At 50.2% G+C, this 16,992-nt stretch overlaps 1 protein-coding gene and 1 non-coding gene across 2 annotated transcripts; both read right to left on the bottom strand.

The window, feature by feature from the left end:
• Positions 1-826: 826 nt before the first annotated feature.
• On the bottom strand, positions 827-961 carry LOC115831904. Its single transcript, XR_004027398.1, has one exon. It is a non-coding gene; the product is annotated as a small nucleolar RNA SNORA42/SNORA80 family (small nucleolar RNA).
• Positions 962-3,880: 2,919 nt separating this feature from the next.
• DCTPP1 (dCTP pyrophosphatase 1) lies at positions 3,881-11,682 on the bottom strand. Its single transcript, XM_003280433.3, has 3 exons — positions 10,319-11,682; positions 9,495-9,605; positions 3,881-4,714 (listed from the first exon to the last, which is right to left on the bottom strand). Exons 1-3 carry the CDS (start codon positions 10,417-10,419, stop codon positions 4,414-4,416), a joined length of 513 nt encoding a protein of 170 aa, XP_003280481.1. The 5' UTR covers positions 10,420-11,682; the 3' UTR covers positions 3,881-4,413.
• Positions 11,683-16,992: the final 5,310 nt, after the last annotated feature.

The raw sequence follows: 16,992 nt of genomic DNA, 5'->3' as shown, positions 1-16,992 counted from the left end.
TACATCCTCATAACCTTAGATCTGAAAGGGCCCATAAATATACTATGTTCAAGATCAGACACGCACTGCATTCGGCAGAGCTCCAGTGAGCAAGGCACGACCCTCAGATCTCAGTCTAGTGAAGGAGAGAAAACTGTAACACTACGTTAAAGGTTTTAACTGCTTTGTTATGTAAGCTTACCCAGCTCGGCGCGCAGACTCACGCCTGTAATCCCAGCACTTTGGGAGGGCGAGGCTAGCAGATCACTTGAGGTTAGGAGTTCGAGACCAGCCTGGCCAACATGGTGAAACCCGGTCTCTACTAAAAATACAAAAATTAACTGGGTGTGGTGGCGGGCGCCTGTAATCCCAGCTACTGGGGGGGCTGAAGCATGAGAATCACTTGAACCTGGGAGACAGAGGTTGCAATGAACCGAGATAGTGCCATTGCACTCCGGCCCAGGCAACAGAGGAAGACTGCCTCAAACAAACAAACAAAAAACAACAAACCAAACCAAACCAAAAAAATCTCAAAGCGATTGGACCTAGCAGCTCATGCCTATAATCTCCAGCACTTTGGGAGGCGGAGGCAGGAGGATCCCTTGAGGTCAAGAGTTTGAGATCTGCCTGGAGAACAAAGTGAGACCCCCATCTATTAAAAAAAAAAAAAAGCTGGGCATGGTGAGGCACACTTGTAGTCACAGCAAATGAGGAGGCTGAGGTGGGAGGATCACTTGAGCACAGGAGGTCGAGGCTGCAGTGAGCTACTATTGTGGCACTGCACTCCAGGCTGGGTGACAGAGTGAGGCTGTCTCAAAAATAAATAAAAATTTAAAATTCCAAAGTCTATTGTGCAACCCACTTCAGTGCCAGCAGCCTACAGGCATAGAGGCCAGGCAATGGTTGGGGCTACAGTTTGCTCTGGCATGGGGTACTATGAGAGGCCTAGGGAATCCGGCCCATCATAAATCCAAACCCATGCATTGTTTTAAATTTATTTTGGGCCAGGCAAGGTGGCTCATGCCTGTAATCCCAGCAGTTTGGGAGGCTGAGGCGGGCGGATCACCTGAGGTCAGGAGTTCGAGACCAGCCTGGCCAACATGGTGAAACCCTATCTCTACTAAAAATGCAAAAAATTAGCCTGTAATCCCAGCTACTCGGAAGGCTGAGACAGAGTGAGACTCCATCTCAAAAAAACAAAAAACAAAAACATCAGCTGGGCGTAGTGGCAGACACCTGTAATTCCAGCTACTTGGGAGGCTGAGGCAGGAGAATTGCTTGAACATGGGAGGTGGAGGTTGCAGTGAGCTGAGATCACACCATTGCACTCCAGCCTGGGCGACAAGAGTGAGACTCTGTCTCAAAAAAATAGTAATAAAAAATAAAAATAAATTTATTTATTTTGTAGAGACAGGGTCTCGCTATGGTGCCCAGGCTGGTCTCCATATCCTAGCCTCAAGCAATCCTTCCACCTCTGCCTCCCAAAGTGCTGAGATTAGGCATGAGCCACCATACCTGGCTAGGTAAATCTTTTCTGTCCATTTTTGCCACAGCCAATGAATGGCAGAGACAAGTAAATAGGCACTTGCCGTCCAGTGTCAACTGGTGCTATGATGAAGGAAGATAGGCTCTTCTCAGAGGTGATGTTTAAGTTGGGTCTTGAAGGTGAAGCTGGGGTTCAAGAAGTGTGGAGAGAGCCCCTAAAGCTGCATTCCAGGGTCATTAGAGCTTGCAGATGTTCCCCAAGAGGGTTTTGGAAGTGAGGTTAAAGTATCCAAGGTAGCAAAGCCTTGAGGGCTTAGAGGGTAAGGATGGATCTGACATCCGTAGGGAGCTGGAACTCATAGCAGTGGACCTGGGGTTGAGGGAAAGGAGATGGGACTGACTTCATTTCTTAGCTTGGGTCACTGCAGGACAGTGTCACTGAGATGGGGGTGCAGGATGAAAAGCAAGACAGGAGCTTAAGTGGGGGCAATTGTTACACCCCAGTCTGGACATGCTGAATGTTAGGTCAGCATGAGGGAGGGGATTGGCAATAACAGCTTAGAGATACCAGGTCTGGAGTCCATGACACCATGTCCAGAAGAAAGCACTCAAGAAGAGTCTTGAAAGTGGCCAGGCACGGTGGCTCACGCTGGTAATCCCAGCACTTTGGGAGGCTGAGGGAGGAGGATCACTTGAGGCCAGGAGTTCAAGACCAACTTGGGCAACATAGTAAGACCCCGTCTCCACTAAAAATAAGGAAAAATAGCCAGAGGTAGGAAGAAAACCAAGTAAGCATCTTATCTGAGAAATCTAGAGGAAAGTGTTTCAGGGAGAGTGGAGGATCAGCTGCTGCTCTGGTGCCCGTTGCATTTGTCATGAGGGCAGGGAAAGTGGTGAGAGTCGTTTCAGTGGAGGGGGTGGTGAAAACCAGCCAGGAGGCAAGGTTGTAAATGGGACGGTGGGGAAGCAGAGTGGGGGAATTTAGCCAACCCTTTGAAGAGACTGCTCGAGGTTTGATGGTTTCACTTTTGTCAACAGGGAAGGGATTCATATATGCTTTCTGCACGGGAAGAAAGGGCTAATGCAGAGAAGCTGATCATACAGAAGGGAAAGCAGACACCCAATTAAAGAGAGGAAGGAATCAGGGCTTCGTAAGGATGCAGATCTCATTATCACTGGAGAGCCAGAAGAAAGGCGGGTTTGGGCATATAATCTGATGCGCTGTTTTACCTGGGAAATAATAATGGGGTTCAATGGATAAGAAATGTAAGAGAGTGAGGCCAGGAAAGGAGAAAGCCTCATTTTACTGATGTGCAGACTGGCTCAGAGAGGCAGCAAGTCAGCGACCATTGTAGATTCTTTTTTTTTTTTTTTTTTTTTGAGACGGAGTCTCGCTCTGTCCCCCAGGCTGGAGTGCAGTGGCCCGATCTCGGCTCACTGCAAGCTCCGCCTCCCGGGTTCACGTCATTCTCCTGCCTCAGCCTCCCAAGTAGCTGGGACTACAGGCGCCCATCACCACGCCCAGCTAATTTTTTGTATTTTTAGCAGAGATGGGGTTTCATTGTGTTAGCCAGCATGGTCTTGATCTCCTGACTTCGTGATCTGCCCACCTCAGCCTCCCAAAGTGCTGGGATTACAGGCATGAGCCACTGCGCCCGGCTGACCATTGTAGATTCTGAAAGCACAGATGTCCACTGGTGTACATGGGGGACTGTTTCCAGGACACACCCCCACACCCACCATGTACACAAATCCACGCATACTCAAGACCCAGTCAGCCCTGCGGAACCCACATATAGGAAAAGCTGGTCCTCCACATACATGGGTTTTGCACCCCACAAATACTGTAATCCCAGCACTTTGGGAGGCCAAAGCGGGCAGATCACCTAAGGTCAGAAGTTCAAGACCGGCCTGGCCAACACGGTGAAACCCCATCTCTACTAAAAATACAAAAAAGTAGCCGGGCGTGGTGGCGGGCACCTGTAGTCCCAGCTACTTGGGAGGCTGAGGCAGGAGAATGGTGTGAACCCGGGAGGTGGAGTTTGCAGTGAGCCAAGAGATCGCACCACTGCACTCCAGCCTGGGCGAAAGAGTGAGACTCCGTCTCAAAACAATAAAAAAAAAAAAAGCTGGGCGTGATGGTGGGTGCCCGTAATCCCTGCTACTGGGAGGCTAAGGCATGAGAATCGCTTGAACTCAGGAGGCAGAGGTTGCAGAGAGCCGAGATCATACCGCTGCACTCCAGCCAGGCCTACAAGAGCAGGACTCTGTCTCAAAAAAAAAAAAAAAAAAAGGAAAACAGGTAATAACGGTAACTGCTGCAAAACTTACCAAGCGTACTTTACCAAGTGTACTTTACTACGTGCCAGGCCCCGCCCTAAGCACTCACATAACTCATTGAAACCTCACAACCCTATTGGGCAGGTACTATTCTTTTTATTTGATAGACAAGGAAGCTGAAGTGCAGAACGATTAATTTGAGTAATGTCATTCAGCTTGCAAGTGTCAAAGATGGCATTTGAACCCAGACAGCCTGGCTCCACCATCTGGACTCTTACAGCCTTCAATCTCTAAGAGGGGGAAGGAATTTACATGATATCCTACTGGGAATTTGCTAGAAACCAGATCTCTCTGCCCCAGGCAAAAGGTACAACAGAGAAACATGGGAATGGGGCTCAGAGGCACCCCTGGTCCCCCCGCCATCACCTGCTGAGACAGAGAGCCTCCCTGGCCATCCAGGAAGAATCTAGAAGTTATTGCCCAAAACCATTTTACTGGGAGAACGAACACCAGGAGGCTACCTTCTAGAGGCTGCTGGGCCTCAGAACTCAAGAAGTGGAGGCCTCAGGCCCGTGATCTATTCGGAAAAGACTAGAAAAAGGCTCCAGGGCCAGGCCACTCTCTGCTCTTCAGACACCACCCTGAGTTGCAAGTCCTGTGGCCATCTTTCTAGGTTGAGGTCTGGCCTGTGGAGTCACAGGGAATGTCCGCAGGCCCCACAGCCTGGTCTTCAGAAATGGCCCCATGGGGCAATTCTGTATACTTGCGGGAAGAGCTGCGGGCCAGATGGGCTGGGTAGCGTTGCCGGTTGATGTCCATTTTGGAGAGCACTGCTAGTGGCAGATCCACACGGCAGCGGGCTGCTAATGCCACCAGGTAGATGAGGACGTCACTAAGCTCCTCTTGAAGGGCTGCCCGTTCCCTGGGGGACCAGCCTTGGGGGCCAGGTTCCCCATCGGTTTTCCACTGACTAGGGGCAGAACACAGACAGACACACACTCAGATGTAACCTGGGGCAATGGGCTCTGCCAATCCTTGCAGTAATAACACCCACCTCCAAGGACGACCCAACTAATCTGGGCCCTGGGAAGAGTCGGGTGGGGAAGAGACCCCAACAGATGACACCAAGATGTCTGTGACTCTCCCTGGGCCAAGGAGTGGCCAAAAGAACATTTCATTTGTTGAGACAAAGCTTTGAGGCCCAATTCTAATTCTCTCCAGCCCTAGCCATCACCACCCCAGACCAAACCTCGGACCTAGACCACTGCAGAAGCCTCCCCACTCATCTCCCAGCTAACTCATCTTCTATTCCTGCCCAAACCATCTTTTCTATTTTTTGAGACGGAGTCTCGCTCTGTCACCCAGGCTGGAGTGGAGTGCAATGGCGCGATCTCACTGCAACCTCCGCCTCCCGGGTTCAAACGATTCTCCTGCCTCAGCCTTCCAAGTAGCTATTATAGGCATGTGGCACCATGCCCGGCTAATTTTGTTTTTCTAGTAGAGACACGGTTTTGCCATATTGGCCAGGCTGGTCTCTAACTCCTGACCTCAGGTGATCCGCCCTCCTCGGCCTCTCAAAGTGCTGGGATTACAGGCATGAGCCACCGCACCCGGCCCACACCATCTTTTAAAAGCACAAATCAGGCCTGGCCCAGTGGCTCATGCCTGTAATCCCAGCACTTGGGGAGGCTGAAGCAGGTGGATCACAAGGTCAGGAGTTCAAGACCAGCCTGGCCAAGATGGTGAAACCCCGTCTCTACTAAACATACAAAAAAATTAGCTGGGCGTGGTGGTGGGCGCCTATAATCCCAGGTACTCGGGAGGCTGAAGCAGAGAAATTCTTGAACCTGGGAGACAGAGGTTGCAGTGAGCCGAGATCGCACCATAGCATTCCAGCCTGGGAAACAGAGCAAGACTCCGTCTCAAAAAAACAACAAAACAAAACAAAAAAAAATCGGCTGGGTGCCATGGCTCATGCCTGTAATCCCAGCACTTTGGGAGGCTGCAGTGGGTAGATCACCTGAGGTCAGGAGTCCGAGACCAGCCTGGCCAACAAGGTGAAACCCCATCTCTACAGAAAATACAAATTAGTTAGGCGTAGTGGCGCATGCCTGTATATCTCGGCTACTTGGGAGGCTGAGGCAGGAGAATCGCTTGAACCCGGGAGGCGGAGGTTGCGGTGACCCGCCATCACGCCATCACACTCCAGCCTGGGTAACAGGAGCAGAACTCCATCTCAAAAACAAAACAAAACAAAACCCCACAAATTATATTTTTCCCCTTCTCTGCTAAAATCCAAACTGTGCTTGGAATACAATCTAAACTCCTGACAAAGCCCTCCTGTCTTGCATGGGCTGACGCCTGCCTTTTCCAATGCCACTGCCCACCACTCTCACTCCCCGCCTAAGGCCACTTTGGCTTGTTCTGCCTTGCACACAGGCCAGACTGTCACAGGGCTTTTGCACTCACTGCTCCCTCTGCCTTGAACTCTTCCCCATCCCCCATCATTCCCAGGGCTAGTTCCTTCCTGTTATTCAGGGCTTAGCCTAGATATCACCTCCTGGCTCATCACCTTGTGGATTTTTTTTTTTTTTTGACAGAGTTTTGCTCTGTCGCCCAGGCTGGAGTGCAGTGGCGTGATCTTGGCTCACTGCAAGCTCCGCCTCCCAGGTTCACGCCATTCTCCTGCCTCAGCCTCCTGAGTAGCTGCGACTACAGGCACCCACCACCACGCCCAGCTAATTTTTTATATTTTTGGTAGAGATGGGGTTTCACCGTGTTAGCCAGGATGGTCTCGATCTCCTGACCTCATGATCCGCCCACCTTGGCCTCCCAAAATGCTGGGATTACAGATGTGAGCCACAGCACCCGGCCGGGTTTTTTTTTTTGAGACAGAGTCTCGCTGTCGCCTAAGCTGGAGTGCAATGGCGTGATCTTGGCTCACTGCCACCGCTGCCTCCCAGATTCAAGCGATTCTCCTGCCTCAGCCTCCTGAGTAGCTGGGATTATAGGCGCCTGTGACCACACCCGGCTAATTTTTGTATTTTTAGTAGAGACAGGTTTCGGCCTGTTGGCCAGGTCTTTTTTGTCTTGTTTTTTTGTCTTGGTCTTTTTGTTTTGTTTTGTTTTTTCAGACGGAGTCTTGCTCTGTCACCCTGGCTGGAATGCAGTGGCACAATCTTGGCTTACTGCAACCTCTGCATCCGGGGTTCAAGCGATTCTCCTGCCTCAGCCTCCCGAGTAGCTGGGACTACAGGGGCGTGCCACCATGCCCAGCTAATGGTTGTATTTTTTAGTAGAGACAGGGTTTCACCATGTTGGCCAGGCTGGTCTTGAACTCCTGACCTCAGGTGATCTGCCTGCCTCGGCCTCCCAAAGTGCTGGGATTACAGGCATGAGCCACCGCACCTGGACCTTTTTCGTTGTTGTTGTTTTTTTGTTTTTGAGACGGAGCCTTACTCTGTCCAGGCTGGAGTGCAGCAGCACGATCTCGGCTCACTGCCAGCTCTGCCTCCTGGGTTCACGCCATTCTCCTGCCTCAGCCTCCCGAGTAGCTGGGACTACAGGTGCCCGTCACCACGCCCAGTTAATTTTTTGTATTTTTAGTAGAGACAGGGTTTCACCATGTTAGCCTGGATAGTCTCGATCTCCTAACCTCGTGATCCGCCCATCTCAGCCTCCCAAAGTGCTGAGATTACAAGTGTGAGCCATCCTGCCCGGCCCCTTTTTTGTTTTTTTTAAGACAGAGTCTTGCTCTGTCGCCCAGGCTGGAGTGCTGTGGTGTGATCTTGGCTAACTGCAATCTCTGCCCCCTGGGTTCAAGTGATTCTTGTGCCTCAGCCTCCTGAGTAGCTGGGATTACAGGCGCCCACCACCATGCCTGGCTAATTTTTGTATTTTTAGTAGAGACGGGGTTTGACCATGTTGGCCAGGCTGGGTCATCACCTTGTGTTCTTTTCCTCATAGAACTTGTCCTAATTCCAGATCTAATATGAGATTACTGATTTACTGTCAGTCTCCTTCCACTGTGAAGGTGGAAACCTTTCTGCCTTGTTCCAGGCCATATCTCAATTCTAGAAGACCTAGCACATAGGTGATGTTTTTTTTTTTTTTTTTTTGAGACGGAGCCTTACTCTGTCCAGGCTGGAGTGCAGTGGCGCAATCTCGGCTCACTGCAAGCTCCGCCTCCCGGGTTCACGCCATTCTCCTGCCTCAGCCTCTCCGAGTAGCTGGGACTACAGGCGCCTGCCACCATGCCCGGCTAATTTTTTGTATTTTTTTTAGTAGAGTCGGGGTTTCACCGTGGTCTCGATCTCCTGACTTCATGATCCGCCCACCTCGGCCTCCCAAAGTGCTGGGATTACAAGCGTGAGCCACCGTGCCCGGCAGGTGATGTTCATAAATCTGTCATGAGGCCATGTGCAGTGGTTCAACCTGTAACCCCAGTGCTGTAGGAGGGTGAAGCGAGTGAATCACTGGAGACCAGGAGTTTGAGACCAGCCTGGGCAACAACAGCGAGAGATCCCATCTCTACAAAAAATAAAAATAAATCAGCCAGGCTTGGTGGTGGCGCACGCCTGTAGACCCAGCTACTCGGAAGGCTGAGGTGGGAGGATCGTTTGAGCTCCTGAGGCTGCAATGAGCTATGATCACACCAGTACACTGCAGCCTCGGCAACAGAGTGAGACCCTTTCTCTTAAAAAAATGACTGTCCTGGTCTAGGGCTCATCACCTCTTGCCTGGTCTACACCAGCCAACTCTCTGGTGTCCCCTGCCCCATTCTCTCAGTGATCCATCCAATCCACCCTGTAGACACAGTGACCTTTCCAACACTCATATCTGGTCAGGTCTTCTGTCCAAACTCTCCATCACACTCTAGCCCTAATCCTATCTTCGTGGGTTCAACTCCCACCCCTCTCCTCCACAGCACTATCACTCATCCAACACGTGCCTATTGAGCACCTACTATGCCCTGGGCACTTGGGACACATCAGAGAAAACAGATCCCAAATCCCTGATTTTTCCCGAGATGCTTACAATGAAGGAGCATCAGATTCTCCCTGAATTGAACTTGCCCTTTCTTGCCTCACTGCCCCTGCAAATGTAGTTCCCATGTCTGGAATGCCACAGGCAGGTCCTCTACAGAATACCTTCCTTTCAGCCCCAGAGGCAGAGGAAAAGGGTTGTTGGGCCAGGCGTGGTGGCTCACCCCTGTAATCCCAGCACTTTGGGAGGCCAAGGCGGGTGGATCACCTGAGGTCAGGAATTCGAGACTAGCCTGACCAATATGGTGAAACCCCATCTCCACTAAAAATACAAAAATTAGCCAGGCGTGGTGGGGGGCACCTGTAATCCCAGCTACTCAGGAGGGTGAGACAGAATTGCTTAAACCCGGGAGGTGGATGTTGCAGTGAGCCAAAATTGAGCCACTGCACTCTAGCCTGGGCGACAGAGACCCCGTCTCAAAAAAAAAAAAAAAAAAACAAAAAACGGGAAAGGGGTTGTTGCCACTGCTTCTTCCTAGACGGGACCTGCCCTGATGCTTTCACACCTCACACCTCTCTCTTCCAGAAGGCTGAGTGCCCCTAGAGGGCAGGGACCCCTGAGTCCTCTCTGCATCCCCAACAACAGCAAAGAGCCTTGCAATCAGGAGGGGAAATTGAACCCATGAATGTTTGAAGACCAAATAAATGCTCCCCTCCCCTCCCCTACAACTCAAGACTCTACCAGGAAGCTTTCTATCTACTCACAAGAGTTCTGCCAGCTCCCCCACTTCCCCAACCAAGGCCAGGAGGAGGTTCCGAGGCTGATGGAACTGTTCCCAGTCTCGTTCTGCAGCAAACTCAGCATGGAGGCGGCGGCTGAAATAGGACAAAGGAGTGTAAGCCCAAGTTTCCGGGTTAGAGGGTGATGCAGGGGCTAGAGGCAGCTACCCCAGTAGTATGTAATGGGGGCCTGGGACCAGGAGATTCTGCAACTAATTCATTGGATGGTATTGTGCAGGTCATTTCCTCTTTCCGGAACTTGGTTCCCTCATCTATAAAATGGGCGTGCCCCTGAGCTGCCCTTAACATCTCGCCAAAACTAACAAAACCCTCTTCATTATTCCATCTCCTGCTGCTACTTCTGCAGTTTCCTCCACCTGGAATCGCCGCACATCAAAATGCAATTTCTCTTACAGAAGGTAGTTCCACAGGTCCTTCCTCTAAGAAGCCTTTCTTGACCTCCTCCAGCAAGAAATAATGTCTCCCACCTCTCAGCATTTCGTTTGCCCCTCTCGTACCCCCGGCGCCGGGAGAGCAGAGGCGGTATCGGGTGCCGGTATCTTTCCAGGGCTAGGCTGAAGGGCGTACCTAGTTATCACTCGGAGGCATCACCCAATTTCCCTTGCCTCAGGTGTGCACCGCTGCGCCCATTTTGCAGATGAGGTAAGAAGGCTCACCCAGGGACAGCCCACAGAGCCAGGACCCGAGCCCCGCTGCCAGCCCGCTTCCCGACCACGTGGAGGAACCCTCCCCAAAACGCGGGAGAAAGGGGCGACTTCCCCACCCCAAGCTGGGCCAGGCCTGCTTACATGTCCTCGAGCGTGGGCTCCGGGCTGAAGCTGAACCGGCCGGGAGCAGCAGTGTCCTCTCCCCCCGTGTCCCCACGAATCTCCCCACCGGCCACAGACATGCCGCCCACCCGCTGCAGCCGCGACTTCACGGAAAACCCACGCGCCACACCCGAAGCCCCGCCTCCAGAGCTCCGACCAATTACGGGAGTTCTCGATTGCCTTACGGGGCGGAGCCTGAGGAAAGAGACCAATGACTTTTGTGGAGTTTGCTACAGCCCTCCCCTTCCCTCACTGGACCAATCTGAGGGAGCTTTAAGCGCGCGCTTCTAGTCTTAGGCCCCGGAATTCTTCCGCTAGGCCCTGTGTCTAAAAGTATAGGTACCAATTCGACCCGGGGAAGAGACGAAGGGCAGAGGGCGGGGGAAGCGCAGGCGCGTCACTTCCTTTGTGGGCGCCAGAGGGCGCCAAAGCGAAATGGCAGCGGAAGAGGGTCCGTCAGGTGGAAAACCCTATAAATGAAAGGCCTTATGCATAGGTATTAAATCTCTCAGGGCTTAAGGACGTTGAGAACCCTCGAGGCCAACCTCCACACTATTTGGATGGGATTGAAGGGGAAGAGTGGAGTAAGATCAGAGAGCAGTAGGACTTCAGCTCCCTGCCATTGCTGTGTCCTGTGGTTGAAATGATGGAGGTCTCCCCATCCCTGTCCTAAGGAAGGCAGTAAGCCCCAGCGCAACGTACATTGCCCTGAAACACGTGGCCCGTTATGGTCTGGCCTGTGCCGGCCTCTCCAGCCTCATGGGCCCCCAGCACGGTTCCTCCACCCCACACACGAGAACTCCAGGCTCACTCACACCGGGGAATACGCGAGGTGGCGAGTCACAGAGTTACTGCTTTCAAATCAGAACCACTGAGTTATTGGCCATGGGAGGAGCAGAGATCTTTATGAAACCCTAGAACAGGTGTAGTCTTGCAAAGAATGATTTATTATTGTACCCTTATTAGGGCTACTATCTCTGATTTCCACATGTTTAAAAAGGCTTCCAGCTTGCTGGAAGTGAAAGCGTAAGAAAGTGCAGGAAAAGGCAGAGTCAGATTTTGGAAATTAAAATCCCAAGGCTGTGACAATTGCAATTCTAGGTATATGCCCTAGAGAAATTAATGAATATGCGCAGAGAGACACATGCAAGAAGTTCATTACCGTTTTGCTTCTAAGAGTGAAAAAAATTGAAAATAAAATGACTATCAACGGAAGAATGGGTACATGGAGTTATATTTATACAAATGATATTATCCAGCAGTTAAGATTGGATACATGCAACAGAAACAAGTTTAAACTGGTTTTAGCAAGAAAAAGAAATCTATTATTTTTATTTTCTTAATTTTTTATAGAGACAGGGTTTCACCATGTTGCCTAGGCTGGTCTTGAACCAGGATTGCTGGATTGGGCTCTAGCAATCTCCTGCCTTGGCCTCCCGAAGTGCTGAGATTACAGGCACGAGCCACCCCCATCGGCCACAAGGAATTTATTATAAGGATACAAGAGTGTCTCCAGAATACAGTGGGACCTCAGGAATGAACTGTAACTGGGGTAGCTGTTTTAAGCATTTTACATATTTAATCCTCATAGCAACTAATTTAATCCTCACAAAAACCCTATATGGTAGGTAATATTGTTGTCATCCCCATTTTAAAGATAAGGAAACTGAGGCCGGGAGCGGTGGCTCACGCCTGTAATGCCAGCACTTTGGGAGGCCAAGGCGGGCGGATCACGAAGTCAGGAGATCAAGACCATCCTGGCTAACACGGTGAAACTCCGTCTCTACTAAAAATATAAAAAATTAGCTGGGTGTGGTGGCGGGCGCCTGTAGTCCCAGCTACTCAGGAGGCTGAGGCAGGAGAATGGCGTGAACCTGGGAGGCGGAGCTTGCAGTGAACCGAGATCGCGCCACTGCGCTTCAGCTTGGGCGAAAGAGCGAAACTCCATCTCAAAAAAAAAAAAAAAAAAAAAGATAAGGAAACTGAGAGGTTAAATAACTTAACAGCTAGTAAAGTGGTAGAGCCGGCGTCAAAGCCAGGCAGTTTGGCTTCACAGTCTGTTATGAGACCCTATGATGTATTGCCTGAAATGGCGATAAATATTATGAAAAAAAAATGTGACTGTATTTTAAACACTATGAAAGGCTGGGCATAGTGGCTCATGCTTGTAATCCTAGCACTTTGGGAGGCAGAGGTGGGCAGATCACTTGAGGTCAGGAGTTTCAGACCAGCCTGGGCAACATGGTGAAACCCTGTCTCTATTAAAAATACAAACTTAGCTGGGTGTGGTGGTGCACGCCTGTAGTCCCAGCTACTCGGGAGGCTGAGGCACGAGAATCACTTGAACCTGAGAGATGGAGGTTGCAGTGAGCCGAGATTGTGCCACTGTACTCTAGCTTGGGTGACAAGCTAGAGTCACCAAATCTGGGTGTGGTGTTGCACACCTGTGGTCCCAGCTACTTGGGAGGCTGAGGTGGGAGGATCACCTCAGCTTAGGGAAGTCAAACCTGCAGTGAGACATGATTACGCCACTGCACTGCAGCCTGGGCGACAGAGTGAGACCCTGTTTCAATAAATACATACATACATACTATGAAAAGTGATTGGGGGCATGTTTAGATTGCATGGTCCAGGAAGATATATAGTAAGCACTGTAGGTTACCTACTTAATTGCTCTTTTTCCTCTTCTCCATTCTTTTTTTTTTGAGGAGGAGACAGGGTCTGGTTCTATTGCCCAGGCTAGAGTGCAGTGGCACAATCACAGCTCACTTGTGTAGTTAAGACTATAGATGAGCATCATGCCTGGCTCCTCTTCTATTCTTGCAGAATTTTTTTTTTTTTTTTTTTAGGAGTCTCACTCTGTCGCCCAGGCTGGAGTGCTGTGGTGTGATCTCTGCTCACTGCAACCTCCGTCTCCTGGGTTCACGTGATTCTCCTGCCTCAGCCTCCCGAATAGCTGGGATTACAGGTGCACACCACTACACCCAGCTAATTTTTGTATTTTTAGTAGAGATGGGGTTTCACCATGTTGGCCAAGCTGGTCTCGAACTCCTGACCTCAAGTGATCCTCCCCCTTCTGCCTCCCAAAGTGCTGGGATTACAGGCGTGAGCCACTGCGCCTAGCCACTTACAGAATCTTGATTTTGTTCTGGGGTCCACGCTCCTCCACTTGATTATTCTGCCTGACTGGTCATAGTGTTCCCATTGCCCTGGTCACTGATTGGTTTATGAATGAGCATGCTATGGATAATAAGTTGGAGGAAGTATTTTTTTTTTTTAAACAGAATCTCGCTCTGTCGCCAGGCTGGAGTACAGTGGCACAATCTCAGCTCACTGCAACCTCCACCTCCTAGGTTCAAGCGATTCCCTTGCCTCAGCCTCCTGAGTATCCGGGACTACAGGCGTGTGCCACCACGCCCAGCTAATTTTTTGTATTTTAGTAGAGACGGGGTTTCACCATGTTGGCCAGGATGGTCTCGATCTCCTGACCTCGTGATCTCCCTGCCTCGGCCTCCCAAAGTGCTGGGATTACAGGTATGAGCCACTGCCTGGCCAAGTTGGAGGAAGTCTATTGGAAATTTCTGGGAAATGTTCTTCTTAGTTCTTTAAAGAAATTACACGGGCCGGCCATGGTTGTTCATGCCTGTAATCCCAGCAGTTTCAGAGGCTGAGGCGGAAGGATCTTTTGAGGCCAGCCCTGGCAACAGAGCGACACTCTACACAAAATTAAAAAAAAATTAGCTGGGCATGGTGGCATGCACCTGTATTCCCAGCTACTCAGGAGGCTAAGGTGGGAGGAACACTTAAGCCCAGGAGTTTCTGTACTCCAGCCTGGATGACAGAGGGACACCCTGTCTCAAAAAAAAAAAAATCAAACAAACAAAACCACAAAAGACACAGGATGTTTCTACATCTAGATGTTGGTATGTGAAGAGAGGATTGAGAGGAAACTTAGTCCTCAGGCTGAAATTGGCAAGTCAGCCAGGTAGAAAGGAACTTGATCCTTCCTAACATTGCTGAGCCACTTATTGTACAAGTTCCAGAAATACTCTAATTTAGGACTCTGGCTATATAAGAAAATAAATCCCTTTAATGGTCAAACTACTTTTAGTTTGGTTTTCTGTTACTTGCCTTGGAGAAAGTGACATTTAAGCTGAGGACAAATCAAGGGGAATAGAGTTCTAGGCAGAGGGAACAACCAATGCCTAATGCAGGAAAGGCTTGGCATATTGCAGTGTGGCAGGAAGGTAGTGAGCAAAAGAGAGAGTGGTTGCATGTGTACGGTGTAGGAGAAGTAAAAAGAGGTCAGATCAGACCAATTCACCACGAGTTTCATTTTAGATTTTTTTTTTTTTGTAGACAGAGTCTCCCTCTGATGCTCAGGCTGAAGTGCAGTGGTGCGATCTCAGTTCACTGCAACCTCTGCCTCCCGGGTTCAAGAAATTCTCCTGCTTCAGCCTCCCTAGTAGCTGGGATTACAGGCATGTGCCACCACACCCAGCTAATTTTTGTATTTTTAGTAGAGACAGAGTTTTACTGTGTTGGTCAGGCTGGCCTCGAACTCCTGACCTCAGGTGATCTGCCCGCCTTAGCCTCCCAATGTGCTGGGATTACAGGTGTGAGCCACCGCGCCCGGCCTCAGGGGGTTTTAAGCAGGAAAGTGGTCATATTTTGGGCGGATCATTTGAACCCAGGAGTTCGAGGCTGCAGGGAGCTATGATTGTGCCACTGCACTCCAGCCTGGGCAACAGAGTGAGACTCTGTCTCCAAAAAAAGAAAAAGAACTGGAGGAGGCAAGAGTAGAAGCAGGGGGATGAGTTACTGCTGTTGTCCAGGCAAGAGATGATGGTGACTTGAGCCAGGTGATGGTGGGTGAAGATGGAGAGAAGTGGATGTCTTGGGAACATATTTTGAAGGTAGATCTGGAGGTTTTTGTTGGTTTTGAATGGAGGATGGGAGACAGGGTAGAATGGCTTACAGATTTTGAAGGTTTGGCAACCCGGTGGGTGGATGGTGACTGATTTGGGGATGGAAAAGATGAGGGGCAGGACTGAACACGTATGGCCTCAGGTGTGTGGTTTAGGGCAAGGCAAGTTGAAGAGGCATGGTGAGTTGGCAGTGAAGTTTTGAATCTAAGGTTTAGAGGAGAGATCAGGGCTAGACATTCAGATGTGGCAGTCTCAATCATTTAGACAATACTGAAAGTCAAGGAACTGAAGATGAATAACTAACACAAGAATCTAGGCAGAAAAGACCAAGATTTGGAGCCAGGCATGGTGGCTCACTTCTGTAATCCTAGCGCTTTGGGAAGCTGAGGTGGGAGGATTGCTTGAGCCCAGGAGTTTGATACTAGCCTAGGCAACACAGTGAGATGTTTTCTATATTATTAATGTTTACTTACTTATTTATTTATATTTTATTATTATTATTTTTTTGAGATGGAGTCTTGCTGTGTTGCCCAGGCTGGAGTGCAATGGCACGATCTCGGCTCACTGCAACCTCTGTTCAAGTGATTCTCCTGCCTCAGCCTCCCGAGTAGCTGGGACTACAGGCATACGCCACCATGCTTGGCTAATTTTTGCATTTTTATTAGAGACGGGGTCTCACCATGTTGGCCAGGCTGGAGTACAGTGGTGTAATCACAGCTCACTGCAGCCTCGAACTCCTGAACTCAAGTGATCCTGCTGCCTCAGCCTCCCAAAGTGCTGGGGTTACAGGCATCAGCCACTGTGCCCCAGTGACTAGCCCTTTATGAGCCTATCTTCCCAAGAGACAGGATGCCTGAGTCTTTTCAAATCAAAGGTGTTTTTCCAGAGCAAGCCAATAAAGGTTTAATGGCAGGATGGGTGGATTGGGCCAGGCGAACAGGCCATGCTTGCAGCACATCCTTCCACTACTGGGAGAAAAGGTGCTGCTATAATTCAGAATATTTGTTCTTAAATTTTTCAGGGAGAGTCATAACAGGCTTTTAGGAATCTCCAGCCTAGCTCATTCAGGCCAGAGAGTCCCCGACACCCTTTGAAGTTTTCTTCCAACCTGCTTTTCCATCCTGTCCCCGTACACACTTGGGGAAGTCCAGACAGATGTTCCCGACTCTTCCCTCCCCACCTTTGCTTCCTCGGTTCCCTTCATCTGGAATGCCCGCCCCGTTCTGTGCACATCCAAATCCAAATGCCACCCATCCTGCAGAGCCCTGTTTCAAGGCTACCTCCTCTGAAAAGCCTTCCTAAACTTCCTCCTAAAAGGAAATAGGGTCAGGCACAGTGGCTCATGCCTGTAATCCCAGCACTTTGGGAGGCCAAGGCAGGAGGATCACTTGAAAAACCGGCCGGGCGCAGTGGCTCACGCTTGTAATCCCAGCACTTTGGGAGGCCGAGGCGGGCGGATCACGAGGTCAGGAGATCGAGACCACGGTGAAACCCTGTCTCTACTAAAAATACAAAAAATTAGCCGGGCGTGGTGGCGGGCGCCTGTAGTCCCAGCTACTTGGAGAGGCTGAGGCAGGAGAATGGTGTGAACCCGGGAGGCGGAGCTTGCAGTGAGCCGAGATCGCGCCACTGCACTCCAGCCTGGGCGACAGAGCGAGACTCTGTCTCAAAAAAAAAAAAAAAAAAAAAAAAAAAAAACAAAAAAAAAACCACGAGTTTTTTTTT

Source organism: Nomascus leucogenys, chromosome 2 (assembly GCF_006542625.1).
Source record: "Nomascus leucogenys isolate Asia chromosome 2, Asia_NLE_v1, whole genome shotgun sequence".
Lineage (NCBI taxonomy): Eukaryota > Metazoa > Chordata > Mammalia > Primates > Hylobatidae > Nomascus > Nomascus leucogenys.
The sequence above is the reverse complement of the archived record's forward strand: the minus strand, read 5'-3'. Positions and strand labels throughout refer to the sequence as shown.